Here is a 13,214-nt window from a genome sequence, read left to right as displayed (position 1 = left end):
GAACGTTTTGGGTAGCCTTCCACAACAAGTTGGGTGAATTTTGGCACATTCCTCCTGACAGAGCTGGTGTAACTGAGTCAGGTTTGTAGGCCTCCTTGCTCGCACACGCTCTTTCAGTTCTACCCACAAATATTTTATAGGATTGAGGTCAGGGCTTTGTGATGGCCACTCCAATACCTTGATTTTGTTGTCCTTAAGCCATTTTGCCACAACTATCGAAGTATGCTTGGCTTCATTGTCCGTTTGGAAGACCCAAGCTTTAACTTCCTAACTGATATCTTGAGATGTTGCTTCAATATATCCACATCATTTTCCTCCCTCATCTATTTAGTGACATCCACCAGTCCTTCCTGCAGCAAAGCAGCCCCACAACATGATGCTGCCACCCCCATGCTTCACGGTTGGTATGGTGTTCTTCAGCTTGCAAGCATCCCCTTTTTCCTCCTAACATAACGATGGTCATTATGGTCAAACAGTTCCATTTTTGTTTCTTCAGACAAGAGGACATTTCTCCAAAAAGTACGATCTTTGTCCCCATGTGCAGTTGCAAACCGCAGTCTGGCTTTTTTATGGCGGTTTTGGAGCAGTGTCTTCTTCCTTGCTGATCGGCCTTTTAGGTTATATCGATATAGGACTTGTTTTACTGTGGATATAGATACTTTTGTACCGGTTTCCTCCAGCATCTTCACAGGGTCCTTTGCTGTTGTTCTGGGATTGAGTTGCACTTTTTGCACCAGAGTACGTCCATCTCTAGGAGACAGAACGCGTCTCCTTCCTAAGCGGTATGACGGCTGCGTGGTCCCATGGTGTTTTTTACTTGCGTACTATTGTTTGTACAGATGAATGTGGTACCTTCAGGTGTTTTGCTCCCAAGGATGAACCAGACTTGTGGAGGTCTACCATTTTTTTCCTGAGGTCTTGGCTGATTTCTTTTGATTTTCCCATGATAACAAGCAAAGCGGCACTGAGTTTGAAGGTAGGCCTTGAAATACATCCACAGGTACACCTCCAATTGACCCAAATTATGTCAATTAGCCTATCAAAAGCTTCTAAAGACATTACATAATTTTCTGGAAGCTTTTCCAAGCTGTTTAAAAGGCACAGTCAACTTAGTGTGTGTAAACTTCTGACCCACTGGAATTGTGATACAGATTTCACTGTCTGTAAACAATTGTTGGAAAAATTACTTGTGTCATGCACAAAGTAGATGTCCTAACCGACTTGCCAAAACTATAGTTTGTTACAAGAAATGCGTGGAGTGGTTGAACAACTAGTTTTAATGACTCCAACCCAAGTGTATGTAAACTTCTGACTTCAACTGTATGCACAGATAATGTTGGCTTCTTCCATAATGATGTAGTTTATAATGTTAAGTATTTGTACCTACTACTCTCCCTGGCGACACGTTTGCAATGCCACATGTCACTGAAATGAAAAAAAGAATATGCATTAGCAAATGATAAAAATACAGTATTTCCTCAAATACAAAATAAAGTAGATAACAAAATATTTTACATGGCATTTCAGCTAAATCATTCAAACGCAAGTGTAAATATGATAACAGATAATAATAAAAGACAAAAATATTAACTTATCATGCATTGTCGAGGAGGTGCATACAAATCTCAGAGCACGAGGACACTGCTTTATTTTTGATGTATCTGGTAAAAAGAGATATTATTTAAAGTTTATACAACAGAAGTAATATTTCTATTGTGAATAAGTATTACAATATCTATAATTACATACACTGAAATGTGAAGATTGTTACTCAACAGTATATATATATATTAGGACCAGAGAGCAGAAAAACAACATGCAATATTTCACCTAATTAAATAGATTCAATATTGAAAAATGTTTTTTTTTTTATAGGCCAAATATGATTTCTATGACGGACCAATGAAGACCAAATACAAAGGAAAAGATCCTACTGATGAGCGAATGTGATGTTACAGAGGCAGAAAAAAAGGTCCTCTGGTTAAGCTATTTAGCCTGGCTCCTAGCTGAAAAACTTGAAGCGCCATCACAAGGCGCCGGTAGAGAGACGCAGTCATACATGAACATGTATTTCTTAGGCAGGAAACGCAACATATGAGCCCGCGGATACGTGTTGCGCAATAACTTCAGAATGACAGTAACTTAAACACCCCCTGAGTAATGTCTCAAAATGTCGAATAACTATTTATCACTCACCCTATTGAACTAAATAAATTAATGAAGATATGTCTGAATTTACTTACGCTTAATATCAAGGATGCCAAACGATTAGGTGAAAGTACTCTTGCAAGTCCTGGTTATTCGTCCATGAAACGTCCCACTCCTACGAACTTTTTGTGCATCCGGTGGGCTTGGAGCATGCTCAATAGCTAACCATATCAGAGTCATTGTATTGAGGGACCTCATTGTCATTGGATTGACATGAATTAATTTAATTCATCAGGATTTTCTTTGAGTCGTGTACAACAAACAATGAACATAAACACGATTCATTAATTTAATGCAAACATATTTCTAGTTTGCTAATCAAACACATGCCCTAGTTGATTTTTTAGAGTGGGAAATTGGGGCTCCTCTGAACCAAAGCAGAAGTACGTGTACTGCAAGAGAAACCAAAAATCTAGTCAATCATGAAAACATTACCAATTTATTTATGCATGAGAAAGTTCACGGAAGCTATATAATTTTGGATTTCACCAACAGTGGTCAAGCTTGAAGGGAGATAGGGTAGCCTAGATTAGTCCCTTTGGCGATCTATGGATACACAGAAAGTACAGGCTATACAGACCCAGATTCAGCAACCAAATAATGTGGGTTTTGTTGAGGACAAATAGCAGGGGTGAAAGGACTTGTTACGGTTAGGGGGGGTTGGTTATGGGTAGGGTTAGGGTTAGAGTTATGGGTTGGCATGCCAGTCACATCCCTTTTTGTCGCACCTGCAGAGGACGACTTCAGACATCAGATCTTTGTGGCCTGCTTCCCGCTTGGGCTACTTCCAGTTCCTCCGTGAGGCGAAGGCGTACAGGAAGGGGTCCAGGCAGCTGTTGACAAAGGTGAAGCTCCGGACGACACGTGCTGCCGCGCTCCTGTGGCGCAGCAGCACTGCCGACGCCTCTGGCCGGGAAGCCCGCAGCACCATGCCGGCAATGTCCACCATGTTGACAATGTGCACGGGGACCCAGAGGACAAAGAAGGCGACCAGCACACTGGTGACCAGCCGCGTCAACCTGGCGCTGTTGAACAGCGCCGTCTGGTTCACCCGCCGGTGGAGGCAGCAGTAGGACGTGACCAGCACAAAGAATGGGACCACAAACCCCAGAAAGGTCTCCAAGATGAGGACCGCTACTCTTTCAGCATCGGATTCACTGTGTCTCCGGCACTTGAGCTCGCCATCACCCACATAGCGAGTGGTCACGGCGGGTGCAGTCAGGGCGCAGGCGAGCCCCCACAGGGCCAGGACCAGCGCCGCCTTCCCCTTGCGCCCCAGCCGGTTCCACATTTGCGGGTATAACACCTGGAGATAGCGCTGGACACCGAGTAGAGTGACCGTTAGCACGTTCGCGTACAGGCTGAGGTAGAGCAGGAAGGTGGCTAGCTTGCAGGTGGCACTGCCCAGAGTCCAGCCGTGCAGGAGAGAATAAATCCACATGGGCACAGTGGCCAGGCATAAGATGTCGGAGGACGCCAGGTTCAGTATGAGGCACAGGGTAAAATTGGGGCGTCGGGACGAGCCGCGCAGGATGAACACCAGGACAGCTATGTTACCAGGGAGGCCCAACGCACAGCACAACCCCAGGACGATGCTCGAAATCAGGCGGCCCGAATCCGGGGAGGTAGGGTCCAAGCTGGAGGTGTTGGAGGAGTTGAGGTTGTCCATAGTCGGTGAAAGATAATTGATCTAATAGCTATCTGGAAGACAGACTTTAGACATCTAATTCTATGTCTCTCGTTTTTGAAATCCTCGCAAGTTTCTCTTCTCTTGATCTCTTGTCATGGTGATATGAAACGCGATAGGGGTTAACTGCTTCTGGCCAGCTTCCTCCGAATGAGCTGTGGGTGTGTGGTTAACAGATACTTTCCATTTTGTCATTCAGGCTGGAGCGAACCCGATTCTCACAAATAGACACGACAGAGAAGATTGTTTCAAGCTATAGGCAAAACATTGAACACCGCTTGTAGATGTAAGGGGGCGGCCACACAGATCTTTAAATATGTTTTGCCCCCATTAAATGATTCTTAATGTTAATGATTTTAACTTTTTTACAGAGATTAAATGCGTAATGGATTTAATCCACCTCGGTGTTGCTGGTGCTTAAAGGAACAGCTTTTTCTTACCTGTCCGTGAAGTTATGTCCATACTTCAATGCTGCCAGCTAGTGACATGAATAGAAACACTACATTTCAAACATAATTGCACTTTTAATTTCCTCACTGCCACAGATTCTAGCATACATTTACCATGATTGCCATCTTATGTTATCCCAATATGGGAAACTATTGACAACTGGACATTTGTATGATTAACATTTATGTGTACACACACTTACATTCTTGTGGTTTATTTTTTTTGAAAGTATATTATCACTGCATTGTTGGGAAAGAGATCAAAGTAAGAATTTCACTAATGTTTTACACCTGTTGTATCCTGTGCACATGGTGAATAAACTCTGAAACTCGAGGGGGAAGTGACTATCAGTTCTCATATGTAGCCTACCATATTCTCCCTTCATCGACCTTTCCTTATTCCATCACCCTATTTTCTCTCTTATTTCATAAGGACTTAGTTTCACTGTCCAACTATTATCTTTTGTCAATTAAAACATCAATATTCTATCGTAACAGTTCTCCGTCACCATCTCAAACAGTGAGTCCATTGTTTCCAACCAGAATCCCCAATCCTTATCGAGTCTAAGTGAGTCTGTATGATCTCGAGTTGATCCTCTGGTGACTATACAATGTGGACGGGTGGGTCTGTCAATTCCAGTCGCGGTCCATCGAGACCCATCTATTCGGATGGTATGGAGTGTGCAGAATCGTTCTGGGCTAACAATGCAGAAGACGGAAAAGAGAAAATGACTCTTGTGGATGTCAGTCAATCGATCGTCGCATCATGCCTCTGCTATCATCGCGGTAACAGCGAACCAGGAGGCCGAGTTGCTCCCGAGACTCCTGAAAGTCGGCCAGCTCAGTACCCCGGGAGAGGAAGCTGGGGGCGATGCGGCGGGGGTCCAGGGCGCTGGCACCACGCTGCAGCTCCAACAGCCACGGGCCCAGGGCCGGAGACAGGTGCAGGGAGGTGTGCACTGGGAGGAGGAGACTAGGGGACCTCGCTGTGGAAGAGAATAAAATAATGTTAGAGGGAAGGACCTGCCAATAATGAGAGACTGTTGGGTACAAGCATAGTGAGGCATAAAAATAGATTATTTAGTGATAGATATGATAGATATTGTGAGGCAGAGATCTGGGCACAATGAGAGAAATAGAACTGACTGAAGGGCAGAAAGACAAAGGGTTGAATATCCACATACAAATCACTTGTGTAGCCAGACAACATGGCCTTTACTATTATACTACTACCAAATTTAAAACACTTGCCCCCCAATCACCCTTCCCTGATACATGTGTAAATATTGTACTATACATTTTGCCTTCCCATATTATACAAAAAAATATACATATATATATATTTCATTCGACTGAGCCATTTACGTTATGTTCATATTGGTATATTTTATAATTGTTGTTGCATTGTCGAGAAGGAACCTGCAAGTAAGCATTTCATTGGAAAGTGTACACCATGTGTATCCTGTACATACCACTAATAAAACTTGATAGCAGAAACAGAGGCATGGACCGAGTCAGATAGAGACAGACTTTGTTAAGAGCAGACAGAGATCCGGAGAGTGAGAGATACGGGACAAACCACAGATAAATGGACCAGAAACATCAAGATTAGATTTAATCACAGTTGGATGGAGGGGCCTGACTCTGCAGAAAGCCCTGGGGACCCAGGGACTGGCTGAATATCTGTGGGAAGGGCGGGGTCAGTTTACTGGGGCTTGATTCCCTAACGCAATAGTAACATAACAGCCATGTTCTTTGACTCACCTAACCAGAGTCTGCAACTCTAAACCCTTGAGCAGCTTGTGTGCAGCTTCGGTCAATCATGGCCGTCGCCCTGCTCGGGGCAAGCCGATAGGGGTTTCCACAGCAACGTGTTTGCGCAGTCACCCAGGGTGTCAGGGAGAGAGCTGCCCTGCGCCATAGGAAAGGGGAGGGCTCCGTACGCAGCCACCACCTGAGAAACATACACACACGCGCACACACACACACACCTCGGTCATGTTCATTAGGCACCAAACGGAAGAGAACAGACTAAAACCTGAATGTCTCACACACACAGTAAACCTGATAAATTTATAGTAGGCTATGTGGGGAAGACATAATGATTATCTTGTGTCCTGGACGATCCCTTCAAATGGTTTCTTTGAGGGGGATAACTGAAGCCAACCAGTACTTGTACCTGATTAAACCTTTTTGTTTTTAACTAACCAGATTAGGCTCATTGGGATACAGCATTTTCTGACATACAGTAGAGATCTGGTCAGAGAAAGCACCCAGCACTCTCCTTTCTCCCGGACACGGCCAGTGCTTCGGCAAATTCCCACATGGAGGCGCTGTTGTACCTCAGCCGGTAGGGCACAGTGAGGGAGTCCAGGGCCAGAGCCAGCACAGAGCTGGAGTGGTACCAGAGTGACGGATGGAGGAGACAAAAAGACACATTTCTGGGGTTGTCGGACATCTTAGGGGTGGCATACAAAAAAAAATCCTCTCAAGCAACAAGGGGAGAGAGCGATGTCAATCATTTGCACTACAGCTCAATCGAGTCTATATACACTACATGACCAAAAGTATGTGCACACCTGCTCATCGAACATCTATTTCCAAAATTAATATGGAGTTGTTCCATCCTTTGCAGCTATAACAGCCTCCACTCTTCTGGGAAGGCTTTCCACTAGATGTTGGAACCTTGCAGCGCGGACTTGCTTCCCTTCAGCCACAAGAGCATTATTGACGTCAGGCACGAATGTTGGGCCATTGGGCCTGGCTCGCAGTCGGCGTTTCAATTCATCCCAAAGGTGTTCGATAGGGTCAGGGTTTTGTGCAGGCCAGTCAAGTTCATCCACACCGATCTCAAACCATTTCTGTATGGGCCTCGCTTTGGCCACAGGGACATTGTCATGTTGAAAATGGAAAGGGCCTTCCCCAAACTGTTGCCACAAAGTTGGAAGCACAGAATTCTCTAGAATGTCATTGTATGCTGTAGCATTAAGATTTCCTTTCACTAAGGGGCCTTGCCCGAACCATGAATAATAGCCCCAGGCCATTATTCCTAATCCACCAAACTTTACAGTTGGCGCTATGCATTGGGGCAGGTAGCATTTCCCCCGTCATCCGTCAAACTCAGATTAGTCCGTCGGACTTCGATGGTGAAATGTGATTCATTATTCCATAGAAGGTGTTTCCACTGTTCCAGAGTCCAGTGGTGGCGAGCTTTACACCACTCCAGCTGACGCTTGGCAATGCACATTGTGATCTTAGGCTTGTGTGCAGCCGCTCGGCCATGGAAACCTATTTCATACGGCTCCCGACGAACAGTTCTTGTGCTGACGTTGCTTCCAGAGGCAGTTTGGAACTCAGTAGTGTGTTGAGACGATTCGTACGCGCTTCAACATTCGGTGGTCCCATTCTGTGAGCTTGTGTGGCCTACCACTTCGCGGCTGAGCCGTTATTGCTCCTAGACGTTTCCACTTCACAATAACAGCACTTACAGGTGCAGCTCTAGCAGGGCAGAAATTCAACAAACTGACTTGTTGTAAAGGTGGTATCCTATGATGGTGCCACATTGAAAGTCACTGAGTTTTTCAGTAAGGCCATTCTACTGCCAATGTTTGTCTATGGAAATAGCATGGCTGTGTGCTCAATTTTATACACCTGTCAGCAACGGGTGTGGCTGAAATAGCCAAATCCACTCATTTGTTTGGGGTTTTAGGCTGGATTTCTGTACAGCACTTTGTGACATCAGCTGATGTAAGAAGGGTTTTATAAATACGTTTGATTGATGATAGATGAGAGAAAGAGAGTGGTGTCTGTCTGAATCATGCCGTAGTTGAGGTGGGAGAAGGAGGGGGGTTGGGCGGGCCGTCTGCCCAGCCCACCTTTCAGGGTCAAAAGGCAGAAGAATGAGCTGTTATTGGCCATGTGGACCATGCCTAAGGAGTAGTTCAACAGGTGGTAGAGCGTCTTCATCAGGGTACGAGGAAAGCTACACAATGTCATAGCACTATACGAGCGCTTTGGCAGCTGTACTTATTCACAACACCCGACAAGAGACGGACAACCTTATTACATTATAGCCATTAAATCTGTAGCAAATTGTGAAATAAAAACAAGACAACCGCAGATCTCAGCTGAGCTCTATGAATGACATTTCTATCTGCAAGCTTACGGAGAATAAGAGCAATGGCATTACATGCCAAACACCTGGGTCATGTTCATTAGGCACCAAACGGAAGAAAGCTGATTGAAACAGGAAGGGATGACCTGGACTTGGCCAATAAGAAATGCTCATTTTCCGTTGCAAAGCGTTTTTCATTGTGTGCCCTGATGAACATGACCCTGTCGAAAAAAACAGCGCTAACCGAGGAACTGCCTGAAAATACACTGCAAACAACCTGCCTCGTCACTCACTGTGTCTGGGTGACTAACAGGTGCAAGTTCCCAGCTCAGGATGCCCCGTCCCCCATAGGAGTCCTGCAGCATCTCAGTGACCTTTGAACCCAGGCCGGAGAAGCCATCGGCCAGGTCACACAGCACCTGGAACCCCTGGGAGGGAGAGGGATGGCAGAAGGAAGGGAGAAAGAAGAGATGACAAACTGATTAAAATCAGTCATTCAAGGAGTGATTGTACCAAATGGGGCCTTTGTAAAGAACAAAGTATATTTGGGTGGATATGGTTCTTTTTTAGATATTCCAGTCTTGTACTTTTGCAGAATGAGGGTTGGTGATAACCCGTAATGGAGAATCATGGTAGAGGATCACCAGTCAGTTACCTGTAGGTAGCCCTCTATGAAGAAGTGGAGTCTGTCCTATAGATCCTCCAGCACTGAGCCCTGGAGCAGAGCCTCCCCCTGGCCAAACACTTCCAGATTGTGGGCCTCCCTAGCGACACAATGCCAAAATGAAGTTATTTTCCTAAGAATTCCAAGTTAGTTCTGCTGTGGTATATGGGAAACGCACTCTGTGTGGACATCATTGGACAGGAAAAGGCGCACAGCTCGTTTACCAATACATCGTTTTATTAGACAAGATTAAAAGACCTTCAGAATAATCACAAAGGGAATGGACAAGTTCATATAGGGCATGGGGAAGACAATTAGGTAGAAAACTCTCTTCAGCTGGTGGTGCTAATGGAAGACAGCCTGGTAGATCATACAGGTTGGTACTCAGGCTGTGGTCAATGTTGCCACCTAGTGCGTAACTCCAACGTAAAATAAGCCGCACAGGCAGCGAATCACATAGATCACATTGCGAGAATTACAATGGATGGTACTGTAGATTTGTATGTCTCGACCCGGTCATACGTTTGGTGTACTGGCATTGAGTACAATTGCCACACCTGTTGTTGCGGGGGAATATGCAGGAGGCTGGGCTTGTTTGCGCCTTGGCTGATGTCTGATTGGACAACACTGTCTTTAATGTTTTTACCTCTACGGTAGGCGGATAACGTACTCTGTAAAATAATTGTCGACCCAGCCACACAATATGACTATGTACCCTAAGAAAGGCACTGAGAATAATGTAGCGTATGTGACTTTCTTAATAATATTTCAAGTCCATTATCTGTTCTCCACCTCGTCAACTCTTTGGGTGTGCATCTTTGGCTGTTACTATTTTTGTCTGTTACTATTTGCTCTCACCCATCGTGGTTGTACTCGTGGATGACAGAGTGTGTGAGGGTGCAGGTGGCTCCTCAAGAAGTCTGACCATACCCTCACATTGCTCTCCAGCCGGTAGGCTCCATGCCGCTGTTCACCGTCTCCATGGCAACCGCCCCTACACAGGAAACTCGGTTCGGTGAAAAGGAAGTGTGTCAGTGACAGAGAACCGCTCGTTTCTTGGTCTGATCCTCTGACCACATTTCTGGTCATACAGGTTTACACCCATAATAGTATGCGAACTTATAAATCACCTTTTTTTTGTTCCCACAGAGCACCTGCACTGTGGCAAAATGCTTTGTTTTCGACCCTTACCGGAACAGTGAGGCACTGGAGTTGGGTCCAAATCAACCTCAGCCAATATCTCCCCCTTCTGGACATAAAATTAACTGTCAGAATGAGACACTTGAATGAGAAATGTTATGCCTGGTCCAACAACAACTCCAATTTTCTTGCACTGAGCCCCAAATCCTTTGGTGTTTGAAGAACAGAAATTATTGGACCGGTGTAAGTAATATGGAGGCGGCTCCACCTAGCCTTCCAACGGGATACAGGGAGTTTCGGGCAATATTGTTTACACCTATCTGGTTCCTTCAGACATGCAATCGGCTAAGGGGTTAAAGGCTAGGGGATGTTTTTGGGCTATCTTCTTTTTTTTAAACGTTAGGAAAGAGACGTAGTGTGCATGGTGTTTGTGTGTCATACGTCTAGCTTGTCCAGGTCTGGGAGGAAGGAGTCATTTGTTGGCAGGCTCTCTTTGGGCACCATTACATTGCCCTCCCTGCAAAGAAAAGTTATTTACTTCATACACATAGACAAGGTTTGAGGGAAACACACACACACACACACACACAGGCAGGAAGGCACACACACAAACAGACAGACGCACCACGTGAGAGCAGTGGGATCCTTCCCAGGCTCATAGACTAGTAGATTGGACAGAGAGGATGTTTATGCAGTATTTAAATGTAACCAACCGTGTTTTTCAATCTATATCTACCCCTGTAGTTATCCTCTTACTTCAATGATAAGCACCTCTAGCACCTCTCATTTATGTCCCTGTCATACCTAAAGATGTACACTGTAATTGTGGCAAACTTTGTAAAAACCTTCAACATGACATGTTTACTCAATCTGTGACCTTTAAGAGACATTCAGCGAGCCATCTGTGTGACATTTCAAGAAGCTGATTAAACAGCATGATCATTACACAGGTGCACCTTGTGCTGGGGGTCAAAAGGCCACTCTAAAATGTGTAGTTTTTTCACGGTAGAGAAATTAACATTACATCCTCTGGCAACAGGTCTGGTGGACATTCCTGCAGTCAACATGCCAATTGCACCCTCCTTGAAAACTTGAGACATCTGTGGCATTATCATTTTAGATAATTTGACAGGACATCCAACTGGCCTCACAACCGCAGACCACGTGTATGGTGTTGTGTCGACAAGCGGTTTGCTGATGTCAACGTTGTGAACAGAGTACCCCATGTTGGCAATTTGGTTATGGTATGGGCAGGCATAAACTATAGACAACAAACACAATTGCACTTTATCGATGACAATTTGAATGCACAAAAATACCGTAACGAGAGCCTGAGGCCCAATGTTTTGTAAAGTTATCTATGACCAACAGATGCATATCTGTATTCCCAGCTATGTGGCATCAATAGAATAGTGAATTTATAATTATGTCTTGCTCTTGCTGTCTATAACATTAGCTGGCTGTCAATGGTTGTTGCAGTCAACTGTGGGCCACACCCTCTCCTCGCTCACTTTCGCTGCACCCTCTGCTTTGTGCACCAAAACACCACTCTTCTCCGTATTGTTAGCCTGGCTATTTCAGCTTGAATGTACGATAGCTAGCCACAACTATTGACATTGCTAGCTAGCTAGCTAACCACGTACTGCACTTGTGATTAGCTAAAATAGTAGCTAGCTAGCTTGAAAAAAACATCATCAGTTTCCAGAATTGCCATAGAGCACATGCAGATGGGTATCAACCTGTAAATTCCACCAATGTGTGCAGACGAAGTTAGAATAGTGCCAGAGTTGACTTCTCTAAACAGGCTACCCATCCTAAGGTCTATGAGGTAAATAAGCAATAAGGCCCGAGGAGGTGTGGTATATGACCAATATACCACTGCTAAGGGCTGTTCTTATGCACAACTCTTAGGTGTGGTATATTGGCCATATATCACAAACCCCCGAGGAGCCTTATTGTTATTATAAACTGGTTACCAACGTAATTAGAGCAGTAAAACTAAATGTTTTGTCATACCTGTGGTATACAGTCTGATATACCACGGCTGTAGGCCAATCAGCATTCAGGGCTCGAACCACCCAGTTTCTAATCAAAAATATATCACAAATGCATAAATCTGTTAATTTTACAAGATTTCTAATAATATGGAATATGATGCTCCATCGTGGCAAGCAAACATGACAACAGATTTATAGATCACTGTAACAGATGCAAGTTTCAGAAGGAGACCACCTTTGATGAAGGCATGGCGTCTACTATTGGCTAATAAGAAGTACATGAACGAATATGATTCGCTCTTTGAAACGTTTTTCAAAATAGTGTTTATTTTGTCATTGTGTGCTGAATTATATTGTTTTATACACACATGTGTGTGTTGTATTATTCTGTTTTTATTGTAATGTATACAGGGCTCTCTTGTAAAATAGATGTTTAATCTCAATATGACTCCCTGTTTAAATAAAAATACAATTGTTCCGTTTCGCCGTGGAGGCAAACGTGCAGCACGTCAGTATTTTTTTTATTTGACCTTTATTTGACTTGGTAAGTCACGAACACATTTTCAATGACGGCCTATGAACAGTGGGTTAACTGATTTCAGTTAATAGTCCAACGCTCTTTAACCACCAGGCTCCCTGCCGTCCCAGTATGTATTACAGGAGCGCAGTGGGACAGTCTCCTCCTTGTACAGTAGACTGTCGATAGACTAGTGACGAGCGGTATAGTAATAAACCTTCCTGCGATTTATGAAAATCTATGTTTGAATAGTGTAATTATTATAAATGCGAGGAAAACCTATTTTGAGAGCATGTATTTAATATGTATTTAGACAATGAAATAGGCAGTGCTATAATACAATTATGGGTAGCCAATACAGCCTAATTATGAGAGGCATCGCCATTGTTTAAAAAAATAATAATAATAATAAATAAAAAAAATGTGCACTGTGGCCTA

General features: G+C 44.2%; 1 protein-coding gene across 3 annotated transcripts; it reads right to left on the bottom strand.

Moving 5' to 3' along the window:
* Window positions 1–2,352: 2,352 nt before the first annotated feature.
* On the bottom strand, window positions 2,353–10,730 carry LOC118399405 (leukotriene B4 receptor 1-like). Of its 3 annotated transcripts, none has more exons than XM_035795470.2 (5): window positions 9,981–10,730; window positions 9,114–9,222; window positions 8,752–8,886; window positions 6,109–6,298; window positions 2,353–5,330 (listed from the first exon to the last, which is right to left on the bottom strand). In XM_035795470.2, exon 5 carries the CDS (start codon window positions 3,875–3,877, stop codon window positions 2,990–2,992), a length of 888 nt encoding a protein of 295 aa, XP_035651363.1. In that variant the 5' UTR covers window positions 3,878–5,330; window positions 6,109–6,298; window positions 8,752–8,886; window positions 9,114–9,222; window positions 9,981–10,730; the 3' UTR covers window positions 2,353–2,989. The 3 variants fall into 3 exon arrangements, with proteins under 3 accessions (XP_035651363.1, XP_052328039.1, XP_052328040.1); XM_052472079.1 differs by lacking the exon at window positions 9,981–10,730 and adding an exon at window positions 9,301–9,376; XM_052472080.1 differs by lacking the exons at window positions 6,109–6,298; window positions 8,752–8,886; window positions 9,114–9,222; window positions 9,981–10,730 and adding an exon at window positions 5,967–6,065.
* Window positions 10,731–13,214: the final 2,484 nt, after the last annotated feature.

The sequence above is a fragment of the Oncorhynchus keta genome, chromosome 20 (assembly GCF_023373465.1).
Source record: "Oncorhynchus keta strain PuntledgeMale-10-30-2019 chromosome 20, Oket_V2, whole genome shotgun sequence".
Taxonomy (NCBI): Eukaryota; Metazoa; Chordata; class Actinopteri; order Salmoniformes; family Salmonidae; genus Oncorhynchus; species Oncorhynchus keta.
Note: the sequence above shows the minus strand (reverse complement) of the source record. Positions and strands in the feature narration are given on the sequence as shown.

Excerpts from the sequence above, each read along its gene's own strand:
- LOC118399405 (XM_035795470.2), bottom strand. The coding sequence starts at position 3,877 with ATGGACAACCTCAACTCCTCCAACACCTCCAGCTTGGACCCTACCTCC.